Source organism: Miscanthus floridulus, unplaced genomic scaffold (assembly GCF_019320115.1).
Source record: "Miscanthus floridulus cultivar M001 unplaced genomic scaffold, ASM1932011v1 os_1022_1_2, whole genome shotgun sequence".
Taxonomy (NCBI): Eukaryota; Viridiplantae; Streptophyta; class Magnoliopsida; order Poales; family Poaceae; genus Miscanthus; species Miscanthus floridulus.
In genome coordinates this window covers 26,405-40,000 of record NW_027097475.1, presented here as the reverse complement: position 1 = coordinate 40,000, position 13,596 = coordinate 26,405, and the positions used below count along the sequence as shown (strand labels likewise).

The window sequence follows — 13,596 nt, the reverse complement described above, 5'->3', positions numbered from 1 at the left end:
CGGCGGCGGTCCGCCCTGCAGCCAGGTGCTCGTGGACGCCGTCGCCATGCGTGGACGGCGAGGTCGGCCGTGGCACCCGGGGCCCTGCAGCACCCAGCACTCTACGGAGTCACCACTCACCACCGGAGTAGATGAACTCCTCGTCCTCCTCCGCACCCACCACCCCGAGCTCCCAGCCGATGGGACCACCAACATATCGCCTGACGCGCGGGCCAGCTCCAGAACGAGATCAAGGAGCGGTTGTCACGCTGGATACTGGATATTCAACAGAGGCAGGACACAACCATCGTTGCGGGTTCTTGCGGGACGTTGCAGGCTTGCCCTCTTGTCCAATGGGCTTCGCGGAACAGCACACATCATGCCGCGAAAATGTTGCAGCTGGTCCGCATCTGCCGCAAAGCATGATTTTGCGGGGCGGACATGCGTGCTCCGATAAAAACCCGCCCCGCCTGCAAGCCGAGATGGGGCTAATGATTGCAAAACACCACAGCGATTGCGGGACCCGAGATGGCAGCAAGAGCATTCAGCTTCCGGCTTCCGTCCGCCTTCTTTTCTTTGGCCCGGTCCGCCCGCCCCGCCGGTCCCAACCGCTGCCTCGGGCCGGTTCGGGCCTTCGCGCCGCGTTTGCTACCTTCCCGCGACGAGCCGGCGAGCGCCCCCCACCCACCATACGGCCGCCCCACGGCCACGGGCCACGGCCTTTTGCTCTTTCTCCTCTTGCCTCGTTGCTCTGTTCATCCCCTAGCGCCTAGCGGCAGTGCCATCTTCTTATGACGCGCGCTGCACCGGCCGCGAGTGATTGGTAAACCCTACTGCCCTAGGCCGAGACTGAGGGATCGGCGCGGCGGGTGCAGCGACAGTGGAAGGCGGCGCAATGATACAAGAGCTACGCCGACGCCCGACGCCGCAGCTGCTTGAGTAGCTAGGTACAAAACGAAATATACTCGAGTCCGGCACAGCCATAGTGCGCTTGTTAAGTTGAACATGGTTTTACATGGCTGCTGCTGATGCCTGCGTCGGTGTAGCTCTTGTATCATTGCGCACTATGGCTGCGCTGACAATTTATACATCAACTGGAAGCTAGAGAGAAATGAGCTTAGCTTAGCGCATGTTAAGTTGCACATGCACTCCAAAGCTCTCACCCCATGTGAGAGAGCATGGCAAGTGGATGCAACTCAATGAAATACGGAGTAGTAGTATATATAAGAGCACGTGAAGAGCAAAATTGACATGGATGGTCATACGGCATAGTATATTACTGCTTTTCAAAAATGTTGGGCTTACTAAGTGTGTACGGAGCATGTAGAGGGGGAGTGGACTGGAAAGCGGAAACAACTCAGGGCTAATTCGGCATAGCGGACTGGTAAGCGGAAACTAGTTACATCGGTGGTGCATCCTGCTGAGACAGGTGCCCGTGCTTGCAAGATGAGAAGCTGTACAATGCCGCTAAAAATCGAGAACAACTAAGCGCTAATTTTTAATCTAATCTTAGCATAAAACATGTAGCACATGTACACAGGATCCATTCAACCATGTGAGTCAAATCACACGACCGATCGCTTAGGCGTTGGAGGGTTTAGGAAGGTCCGTATCCCGTCTAGACCAGTGCTGGTGGCGTCCACGCTACCCGACATCTCGAGTTCATCACCTGCAGAGGGTTCCCAAACCCTCAGCCGATGATCTATGTTCATCTACGCCACCACCGATGACTGCATCACCACCAGAGGCGCTGATGGCGACTGCCAACACCGGTGGCTAATTTGGCAGGACTTTGGCTCCTTTCTAAAAATAGCTCTGATTTCTCTTGTAGAGCAGCTTTTCTGGTGGAGTTGTATCTGTTTTGTAAAATATTTGGCAAGTTTTATAATAATTTTGTATCAAGTTTGTGAAGAAAGAAGCCATGTTTTTTTGTAGCTTCGACTCCTCAGTACAAAAATGGCTCCAATCTAGCTGCTTGTCTCCTTGCAAGGAGCTATTTTTTACACATCTCTTTTAGCGGTCGTTCACCAAGACGCGGTTGAGTGAACGATGTCGCATGCCGGCCGCTCACCCTCCTTCTCCGCTCCCTTTCCCTGTTGCTGACATCACCCTGAAAAAAGCAAAATATTTATTTCAAATTGCTATAACTTTCGAATGGTGTATTCATTTTTAATTCCGTCTGTATCGGCGTGTTGTACGTGACGAGACGAACAAAACTAGATCTCATTTGCATATGTTTCAAAAAAAGTTCTAGTAATAATTATGTATATTTACTTATAGCATATAACTTATAACTTATGCACACAAGTTGTATAAAATAACTTAATATATACAAGTTGTGTTTGATAACTTTTGTACATAGGTCGTGTTTCATAACTTTTGTGATTCTAAGTTTTGGTATAAGTTATAAGTTAATTTGTTCCTTTGTGTGTTAATAACTTTTATGTTTTCAAGTTTTGGCACAAGTTATAAGTTAATTTGTTCCTTTGTGTTTAATAACTTTTTGTACATAAGTTGTATTTCATAACTCTTGAAGTTTCAAGTTTTTCGCATAACATTTATGTTATAAGTTATATATTGTAAGTTAATATACATAAATTGAAAGTAGAAAAAAATTCTTCGAAACATATGCAAATAGGGTTTAGTTTTGTTCGTCTTGTCGCATAGAGCACCGGTTGCAGACATAATTAAAAACGGATGCACCATTCAGAAGTTATAGCATTTTGAAATAAATGTTTTTACCTTTTTTTGATGACGTCAGCTGGAAAAGCGCGCATGGAAAGGATGGCGCGGTGCGTGCGCGCGCATGGTTCATTGGCCTTCAACTGAGTGGCTGCCAAAAAAAAAAGAGGTGGGATTTTTTTAAAAAAAAAGGTATGTCTAAAAATTGTTCGCTTGATTTATTTTGGGTGAGCGTTCGTCATTTAGTGAGGCCATATTTTTTAGATGGCTACTCTGGCTCCATGCTAGAAGCTATTTTTTAGATGATTATTTGGCACAGCTTCACGGCGAGAGACGTAAGAAGCCAAAGACGGAACCATACCAAAGGGGTCCTAAGTTTGTCTTGTTGTATTAGATGCTACTCCCTTCCATGCAAGTTGCAAATACATAGATATACACTATATCAAAATATATAAAAAGAATACTATTATAATAGCCAAAATAATAACATTTAGAATAGAATAGAGGATAACATTTAGAATAGAATAGAGGGGGTTCTAATGAGCTGAAGACAAGTCATTGGGTCAAACGCTAGGACTACCCTTACTTCTATCCATAAAACCCGTTTCCCAAAAACTTTTCACTAGAGTGTCCCATGCTTTAGGCCTGTTTGATAGGGATCTAGATTCTCCTAGAAACGTTTTAGATATAGATTCTCTCAAGAAACGTTTCTATGTTGAAATATGAATCACTTGGTAAGAATCGGTGAAATATTTGGCTATTGATCTAGATTCTTTTTTAAATGAACTAGAATCACTGTGAAACACTTATTTGGGTGATTCTCATTCCTAGTAAAAAAACGAGAAACGCTTCTCTGAGAATCTGAAACGTTTCTGTCACCTATTTGAGTGTCTGGCAACGATTCTGGTGATTCACTTGAGAATCCGAAACGTTTCTATCGTCCCAACAGGGCCTTAATCCTTCATATAAGCATTGTAAAGTTAGTTTTTAATTTGTAGAGGAAATGGACTGAACTGTAAAAGTGACTACAAGTCATAGCTTTTTCCACATCTACTTTCCCACGGCTGTTTTTCCACGGCGCACAGTTCACAGTAGTTTTCCCAAAAACGACAGCTCAATGCCTAAGTCACACGGTCGATCCTTATTAGACGTAGGCAAAAGTCAGGCCGAGTTGGGTTTGGTGCCCACCAGTGGACAGGTTTGCACCTTACATCTTGGGCCGTGCAAGACTGGGCCATTCGCCCGCAGAGTTTTTAGCTTAAAAGCAAATGAAAATAATGTTTTGAACCGGTTTGAGCCAAGAACATTTTTCTAGACAACGAAACATTACCCTAAACCCTATCCAATAAAACCAGTGGGCCAAGCCAAGCCCGGCAAACTCAAGCCAGATCAGGCCAGTTATGTTCAGGTCTATTCCTTGTGGGAAGTGTCTACCCATCATTCGGCTGATTCCTGTTTGTGTTTCGGTTAATTTTTTTCAACCAGTAAAAACAGGACATGTCACATGGGAGCCAATAAAGTACGAACACCAAAAAATTTGATTGATTTTTCCGATCAGCGAATGACAAATTTTCTCTAAAAAATGGCGTTAGCGAAAAAGAGTGGGAAGACATCTGAAAGCAAAACCCGTCATCATAGTGGGTCCAGATCTAAAAACCCAATAACAGAGCATTCTTGAAGGACAAGAAAGAAAAACACCTGGAAGGCTGGAACAAAGGACGGAGCAAAAGAAACAATAAGATCCAAGATATCTACAGCTATGAGATCGGGAAAACAGAAGGCAAAAGATGTGTACGAAAGGAAAAGTAAAACCAACTCAAAGAAGAAAAACTGATGAAGATGCAGATCAAGATGATAAAACACCTCAAAATCAAGTATTACTTTACTCTAATTCATCACTGTCTACTACCCCCAATCTTTGGACTTGCAAATTTGCATATCATTTAATCAATCATGCTTACAAACTTGAATAAGAAACGAATCAGATTCAAGATTCACCAGATTTCGGGATCAATTACAAACTCAGGTCTAATGAATCAAGTGCGCCACCAACAATCTGCAAGTAATATTTTGGCTACCAATCACTAACCAAGGGCAAAGGAAATAATGATTCATGATGCTGGCCACAAACAACAGCCGTAGGGTCCTGTGCTAATCTTACATGTTTCGGACGGTTATAGATTTGATTTCTTCCACTCTATAAGTATTGGATCATTTATGCCAGCAATAATCTCTGCGTCGTTCTGCCAGACATCCAAGGAGAGTAAAATGATGACATGTTAAGCCACGACATGCTGGATCTTTCATACACCATATCATGTTAAGTCCATCAAGTTTGTAGCTTTATTGGTGGCATTTTTCTTCTCTTTAACCTCGCTTTAACCTGGTCACTTGTGGCAATATTAACACCAACCGAAGCTTTTATACCTCTGAACATGAACTGTAGCAGATATCAATGATCTCTCTGTACTGAAGCTCCTGGAAATACAGTGTCAACTGAAGCTTTTATCAATGGTTTTAACAATGATCTGATCTGTCTGTCGACTGAAGCTTTTAACATGGTCCCGATTAACCTACACTGTTATAATGTTTTCGAGTATGATATATGTCGAAGAACAAAACTGGTCAGAAAAGGACGTGCGCATAGCAGTAGATTTGAGTGCTGCTATCCTGCTTTACCTGCACAAACTGAAAACCGAAGTGAGCTGCAGCCCCTTCTGCTTCTAGAAATCGATAAAAAGAACATGCACTTGGGCTGTATCTACTATCAGGTTGCTGCTGCACTGAACATTTGAGGAAAAATGCCAACATACTGAACTTAATGCACATGAACAATAAATTGAGCTCATTGACACAATGACATAATAACAAATAAAATAAACATATGAAGCATGCAGAAACAAAATCGCCAAACAATATCAAGCAAGTGTATATCATGTTGTAATCTCCGACTAAATCTGGGATTTAGTGCGGCCTTAGCTAATTAAATCTGAGCAAACAGATTCGCCTAAAGATTTCGGCTATAATGTCGAGCATCCAGGTCGTCTGACCACTAGTTACATAAGTCAACTAAAAATGAAACTAGGGTACTGGGAAATTTACTCCAAAAGGAGCCTCAAATTTACTTCAAATTTAGTTCAATGGCTAGCTGAACTGATCTAGCTATCCACACATGCAGACTTCAAAACTCATTGCAAGAGAAATTAAAGAAAAAAATAATTGGTACCTACAGCTCAAAAAGAGACAAGGCAACTTTGATTAAACACAAGACTTGCCAAACTTGAATAAAAAACATAGACCACAACTGCAAAAACCGAAAGGCTCAGGTACTAAAACAATGAAATGTTGATCTGCAACTGAGCTACAGCTACCCATCTGCCAACGGGCCAAGCATCCAACGAAGACAAGCAATGATTGTTTTAATGTAGTATGAAAATAAAAAAATGACATGGTCATAAATTAAATACACATTGACTTGCTAAGAAAGACAATGCAAACCTGTAAGCAGGACTGAGGTATCGTCTCTAGAGCCCCAAGAATGTAACAAATAAAAATAGAAAACAGAAGCCCCACTCTAGAGCCCCAAGAATGTAACGAACGACAACAAAAAATTATGACACACTCTAGAGGCTCTAGGAATTTAGAATAAGGGCTTAAGGAGAAACAACCAAAAAATAAAGCACCCTCTAGAGCCTAGGAATAAGAATGAGCGGAGCGCGTGCTCGGGTCCCCAAATAACGCTTGTTACCTACGGTGCCATGGATGGTCCGGTCCAATGATCTGAGCGCCTCTCACGCAAGAAGCTAGCGATGCACCATCACATACACCCTGTTCGCTTGATCGTATCAGCCATGCTTATCAGCCATGATATAGTGTTTTTCTCTCACAACAAAACAGCATCAGCCGGCTTATAAGCTACAGACGATAAGCGAACAGGGTGTATGGTGCCATGGATGGTACGGTCCAGTGATCTCTACAGTTCCATGGATGATGATCCGGTGATCACTGTAATCTAAAGGCGCGGTCATTGGATCTAGGCTGATAAGTTTGTTTTGGGTGCAAGTAGTGCATGAGGGGTTCGTGTGTCTTGGGAGTGTGTTTGTACGATCTCATTCATATTTGACTTGATGGGGCAACAAGTTTCCTCTCGGGGAGGGAACTCTACCGTTCTAGAACAGATATTCTTTCCGCTCGGGGAGGGTAGCCTTTCCTGTTGGCTTGCAAACTAGACTGAGAGAGAAATCCAATGGAACAATGAAAACTAAAATGAGAGAAAAACGAAAAATGATAAACTGTTGAGCTAGGAGAACTGCTAAAATTGAGTAGAGCTTAAATAGAAACCTTACTAGAGTGGCTCCTGACCACGTGAGCCAATCCGGTCAGCTCAAGTTGGTGATCAGGAAAAATGGAAAGGAGAAAAAAAAAACTTGAAAGCTTCAGCATCAGGTTATACAGCAAGATAATACAGTAACCACCACGACGGATATATGTCTTACTGCCCTATTCAGGCTAATGGACGGCAATCACGGATTGCGGACCTGACTAAGCCACAAGCTATATGTGAATTGCGCACCTCATATCAATCTACAAAGCAGGATGTTATACAACAGAGTAGGAACTAAGGTGACCACAGTAGAAGATTGAACTCTCAGAAACAAACAAATAAAATCCACGGAGAATAAGCCAGAACGCTATCATGGAACCCACTGTCGTTCAAGTGAGATTTATAACTCAACACAAATATTCAAATGATAATCATTCTTAACAAAAGTTTAGGCTTTCAACAGAAGTACCACTAATATAGCAACTTCACACACCCATGAGTGAAAACTCAGAAACTGAATAGCCCAGAAGACTCCACACGGTCGAAAGGCTAAACCTATGGGCGAGCAGCAACTGGTGCTGGAGCTGGAGCAGCACCAGGACCAGGGCGGGGGCCTCCTTGTCCACCAGCCGGCCTATCCTCCTGAACAAAACACAATGCAACATAAACATATTAGCCACCACGAAAATCGCATTGAAGAGGCAGAATGGGAAAACATAAGGATACAAAGAACACACAGCAGACACTCCTTGACAAGCATATATAGCAGGCCAAGTGGCAAGTAACAGGACAAATTATGGTCTACGCATTCAGCAAAGTTTGCACAAAAGAACAGCATTTGGCAAGGTAGTATATGAATAAAACAACTGTTAACATTTCCCATTCTTAAATGATCAGCTAATAATATGTGGGTAATAGCTGACAAAGTGAGCAAAATGGTAGTAACTATTGGGACCTGTTCATCCCACAGGCACTGTTATTGCCATCGGGGCAACGTATTAGTCCCAAACACATTATTTCAAACAAGCTGTGCTCAAGCAGGCAAGCAGAACAAATATAACATAGCAAGAAAATTGTACTATAAACATTTCCCATTCTTAATGATCAGCTCAAAATTATGGCCATCAGCCGATAAAGTGAAAAATGGAGTAAATGTTGGGACCTGTTCATCCCACAGGCACAGCACAAAAGCCATAGGGGCAACATAGAAGTCCCAGATATGTGACATGTCAGGTCAGGCAGGAAGCAAAAGTTGTTAACTAGCAATTGTGTTCCATATTAAGTATAACAAAAAAAACTGTGGCAAGTGATTGACAAGCGGAGATGGAAACATGGAACACAGCCATGTATGGAAATTTCCCATCCTTAATGATCAGATGAAAACAAAATATCAGCTGAGAAAGTGAATAAATGGTTGTACATGTCAGGGACCTGTTCATCCCGCAGGCACTATTGACTTGCCATCGGGGCAGACATAAAGTCCCAAACATATGTTCTACCCTAGACATGAAACTCCTAGCTCTTTAATACAGAATTGGGGATGGTGATCCGTCCGCTATCATTGCAAAAATTACTTAAATAGGCACAAAACCAAACATGTGAACTAAGGATAGCAGATTCTATTCACGTATATCCTATTTAAAATGATGAGATATTGCAAAATTTGCTAACTCAGCACAAAACCAATCATGTCAACTAAGGATAGCAGATTCTATTCACATACATCCTATTTAAAATGATCAGATAAGAACATACAGTAAACAGCTGAAAGGCAAAATAATGAAATATAACTGAAGGCAGTTGACCATTCAAGACAGGGCTGTCAGGACATCACGAGATCGGTGTATCTTACAGGTACTAAATCAGAACAGTACATGCTATCAGGACACAATCAGGAGTATGTCTGTCAGAGGAACTTGAAACAATTAGAAGGCCCGTCATAGAGGAGATAAACTAATCAGCAAAAAGATTCATTAGACAAACGCTAATCAGAACTAAGTCACGATCATGCATTGACAGATCTGTACTAAAAACTTTTTCCACAGGATATTCATTATAAACGCTAAATCAGTCAGCGAGAATAATCTAATCATACCCTGCGCCTGAAGCGCTCCGGCGGCTTGCGGTCCCTGCGCTTCTCACGGGATCGGACGCGGACGATGTGAGCGTGGATCGCGCACGAGACACAGTGGTGCACCTTGGCGTAGAGCTTGGGGAGGACGTACCCTGAACCACAAAACATGTGTACCCTCGTCAAAATAACAAGTCGCATAAAAGATTTACTGAAGCAACAGATCTGGATGAGAGATTTACCATCATGGACGCACGCTTCCTGGACGTCCCTGATGGCCGCCTGCTCCACGATGTTCCTCACCTGAAACCTCTTGATCGCCTTGTCCTGTGACAGACATAAAAAAAAGTGGAAACCACGAACGAAACGAATCAGAAAATTTCATCACACGGGTGAAGGAAGAGAAAAGGCAAGGCAACTGTGGAGGCCTCTAGTCACCTTGGGGCAGCACTTGGCGCAGTTAGAGCAGCGGATGTACTTGACGTGACCGCGGCCATGCTTGTTGCGGCCGCCGTTGCGGCGCTTGAAGGTCTGCGGAGAGAGAACAGGGAGTGAAGTGGATTAGATTCGAGATGTACATGCAAAGGGAGAGGAAGATCGAGATTGAGGCGTGGGACTGACCATGGCGGCGGCGCAAGAGGTGGAGTTCTGAATCCCCACTAGGGTTTCGCGGGGTGAGGGAGGAATAATTTATAGGCAGCTGGTCGGGTGGTGGAATGGTGCTGGGCCGTTTATGGGCCCAGTCATAATCGAAAGGAAATATGCATAACACATTGTTCGTAATGTGGATCGAAGACGTTCCTAAAAGAACAAATCTTCGAAGACAACCCAAAATATCCAGAAAAAATATAAATAACTGGAATTTATAAATTTGTTTCATTAGAAGATTTTGTGTTGCTTTTCTATAGCTAGAGTACTTGTTGCTACTATAGCACATTTGTTTTTCCATTCTCTTAGCTTTTGCTTACCTTGTCATTGCAAGATTTGCGATTCTCTTGTTAGACTTCGGACAAGCATGGCTTGAGCCCCCTTTTACTGTTCATCATGTTATCACGGTTATTCTGAGAAAGTTATGTTTTCTCTTTACCCTTTAATTGAATCACATATCTTTTTAGGCTTTCACCTCTTCCTTAGCTCTTCATTTTCTTTTCTGATATGATCGTCATAACTCTCTACAGGTACATGCTTAATAAAAAATTGACTTGCTTAAGAGCAAAACTTATTAGCATATGTAATGTTTAGGACGTGTTTGGCACCATAGAAACATTCCGATTCAACCTCGATCGCCACTAAACGATCAATACGGTAGTTTTTCTCTTACGGAAACCAAGAGAAACAACTCTGCTTTTTGTACTACGTGGATGAATCGATAGACACGTGATTTTACATGATTTTTTTGTTTTCATCTCCCATACTTTCTTCGTGGATTTGCAAAGAATTAAGTGCAGCAAATTTAAATAGATTGTATTTAAGTTATTTGTCTTCCAAAAAAACTGATTTTTAACCATATTTTTGTTCATATTTTTTAATAGAAACAACATTTGTGGAACCAGAATCGGACATAAAACCCAAACGATCTCACAAAGTGAATATGATTCAATCATATAAATGTTTCCTAAGAGAATCTAGATCTGAAACGTTTCTACGAGAATCCGGATCTCTACCAAACGCACCCTTAATTTAGCTTGCGCGCAAGTGTATGAGTGTGAGTGAAGTTGAAATATTTTACCGATGTAGTTACAACCTCACGAGCTACCTTAGACAATATTTGAGAATCCACAAGCTTCTCATGTGAGCGCATGAGCTCAGCATGATCAACCTATAGCATCAAATACTTGCTAATGAGCTCCTCCAGCTGAGCCTTGAACTCATTATTGTCCTTCTCCGATCGAGCAACAGTAGAAAGAAAAATAGCAGCTAGAACATATTCAATTGACAACTTTTCATTCCTAATTCCTTTCAACCAAATCTGCAAGGGATCATTTAAGCACCTGTGCTCATTGGTTGTAGCCTTTAGCTTTCCAATAAGGAGCTCTTCTTGATTTTTCAAGATAATTGTCTTACTCCTCAACTTTCTCCATGAGCTTGATCGTGATCATTTTGTCCAACTTACTAAGGTGTGCAAAGTACTAATCTAGATCATTATCTTCGCTTTCTTCATCCTGGTCCTTCATTTTTTCCTTTTCTTTCGCCGCTACTTGCTTTGCTTTCTTCTTCCTACTCTTCTTAGAGCATCTAAAAGATTAGGCAAAAAGACTAGCCAAATTTACTGATTTAGCTACTCTCTAAAATAGATTTGGCAAAAAAAAAAAACTAGAGTACTCCAACAGACTCTGTAAAGCCAAGAGGCTGGATAGCTAGTGAGGTAGATTATCCAAAAGCAAAGAGCGAATGAGGTGGGATTGAGAGATGCTAAATTTGGAGAGTCATTTATATAGTCTGTTGGAGACGTTTTTCCTTCAATAATAGCCAAATTAACTTTTAGAAAATAATTTGGCTAATCTATTGGAGATGCTCTTAGCCATAAGGTATGAGTGGGGTGGGCACTACTACTATAAGCTTTTTGTGAATGTTGCTTCTTTAGATTGTTGAAGACCCTTGCTTAAAACTTGGTTTGTCGCTTGACTGGGCGAACCAACCTAGCTGATTTTGAAACCGGCTTAGCCAACTTTTCCAACTCAACAACAATCAAGTCACATTGACTCCGGCTTGTGCACTTGGAGTCTCCTTTAGCCTCCTCACATCATGTTGGTGCATCGGTGTTATTTTGAGGTAGTGACTATCTTGCAGTCCTAGTCCCTGACATTTGATTCTCTAAACTTCTCACAAGGTTAGGTTCAAATGAGATGAGCAGCTTCCATAGGCTCACATCCTCCGAATATGGTTTCATCTACCAACTACGCACACATTGTTCTCAATAGCACATTAGTAGTATAAGAATTGAGTTGCAAGCATTTTTCCTCTTTTTTTTTTGTTAAATTATACCTGTTTCCAATCAAGTAGAGGCGAAATGCTCGAGACTACATCTCTCTCAACAATGGGACTCATGGTCCTAAATGTATTGAGAACATGTATTGACCAAGAAAAGAATTTTGAACCATCAATTCTAAAGTGGCTCAAAAGATACCTCACATGTGACGGCAACCGCCACGAGGGTTCTGCCACGGCCCACTGAGCTAGCACCTCGGGTCATCTTCTCGACTGACGTGGTGCTAAACCCTCCGTCATGCAGAGTCCTCGGAGTTGCTACTCGCAACCTCCACTCACGCACGAGTTGTACCCGCAGGATCAAGTTGTAGGATTTCACTCCACGAACCAACCATCAAGATTCACATAGCTCGAGATCATACAACAATTAGTTAAAGAACGTTTATTGCTATTGTAGTGAATGAGATAAAATTACTAGTACAAATTACAAAGACTGATATACAACCAACTATGTCTATTATCCCACCATTCTAATTTCGCTCTTGCGCATAATCACTTCATGATTACTTACGGGTTTGTCGGAGCACGGCAATGTAACTATACCAACTTGCAATTCCGTATGTCGGGCCTGTGAATTACGAATGGTTGAACATATGAAAAATCAATAAACAAGACATATTTTCAGATAAAAAATGAATACACACATGCCTGGATGATGGGCTTTTCAGTAGGTTGCATTGTTTCTCCTCGGTAAGGAACACATAATATTCTAGAAAATTCTCCTGCTACGTACAACCTTTTCTCCAGAGATGATAACGAAGCAGCGAAAATATCAACAACCTAGAATTTTACAAAATAAAAGAGACAAAGGTGCTTGAGATGCCTGGAAGACCAGGCATTTTATTCCATAACGATGATAGTAACAAGATAGCACATGCAAATTCTGCCATGTTCTCGGAAGTCGGAACTGTGTAAGTTTATATAGGTCGTTTAACATTTACGGTTGGTACTATTTACAAATGATGACAGTGAAACTAAAGCTACTTAAACTCTGAATAAATACTCAAATGCAAAATTATTTAAAACAACTGGTAGGCGTTGGCCACAATGAAACCGTGAAATTCAAATTTAACTCCAACAATAATAGTGCATTTGTATTTCTGCATGCAGTGTGTACGAACTAATCCATAAGCCCAAACTTGAAAATGAAGGGTCAATAATGGGTCATAACAGTTGTTCACGTCCCTAAGCGCTACTCCTTTCACTCCAAATTACGGTTCACTTTAACTTTGTTCTAAGTCAAATTTCTCTAGCTTTTTACCAAGTTTATTTATTTTTCATGCACCAACATCTACAAAAATCAAATTAGTACTGTTAAATTACAGATGAAATGTGTTTTGATAGTGCATCTACTTTATAGTCGGATATGTTAATATATTTTTTAAAAAGCTATGTCAAAGTTTGAGAAGTTTGACTTAGGACGAAGTTGAAGTGAAGTATATTTTGAACACAGAGTATATTCCAAAAGGCAGAATAACAACAATACCGTGAAAGCAGCTTTCAAACATTCACACTGCAGGTCTGCCATGGCTTGCAAGATGCAACTTTGAAA

The 13,596-nt window shown here is 41.7% G+C and overlaps 1 protein-coding gene and 3 non-coding genes across 4 annotated transcripts; all 4 read right to left on the bottom strand.

Moving 5' to 3' along the window:
• Positions 1–7,335: 7,335 nt before the first annotated feature.
• Positions 7,336–9,740, bottom strand: LOC136533632 (small ribosomal subunit protein eS26). The gene is made up of 5 exons (XM_066526181.1): positions 9,678–9,740; positions 9,495–9,587; positions 9,299–9,383; positions 9,081–9,211; positions 7,336–7,627 (listed from the first exon to the last, which is right to left on the bottom strand). Exons 1-5 carry the CDS (start codon positions 9,678–9,680, stop codon positions 7,541–7,543), a joined length of 399 nt encoding a protein of 132 aa, XP_066382278.1. The 5' UTR covers positions 9,681–9,740; the 3' UTR covers positions 7,336–7,540.
• On the bottom strand, positions 7,858–7,959 carry LOC136533633 (small nucleolar RNA snoR99). Its single transcript, XR_010778514.1, has one exon. It is a non-coding gene; the product is annotated as a small nucleolar RNA snoR99 (small nucleolar RNA).
• Positions 8,070–8,166, bottom strand: LOC136533634 (small nucleolar RNA snoR99). The gene has a single exon (XR_010778515.1). It is a non-coding gene; the product is annotated as a small nucleolar RNA snoR99 (small nucleolar RNA).
• Positions 8,338–8,435, bottom strand: LOC136533635 (small nucleolar RNA snoR99). Its single transcript, XR_010778516.1, has one exon. It is a non-coding gene; the product is annotated as a small nucleolar RNA snoR99 (small nucleolar RNA).
• Positions 9,741–13,596: the final 3,856 nt, after the last annotated feature.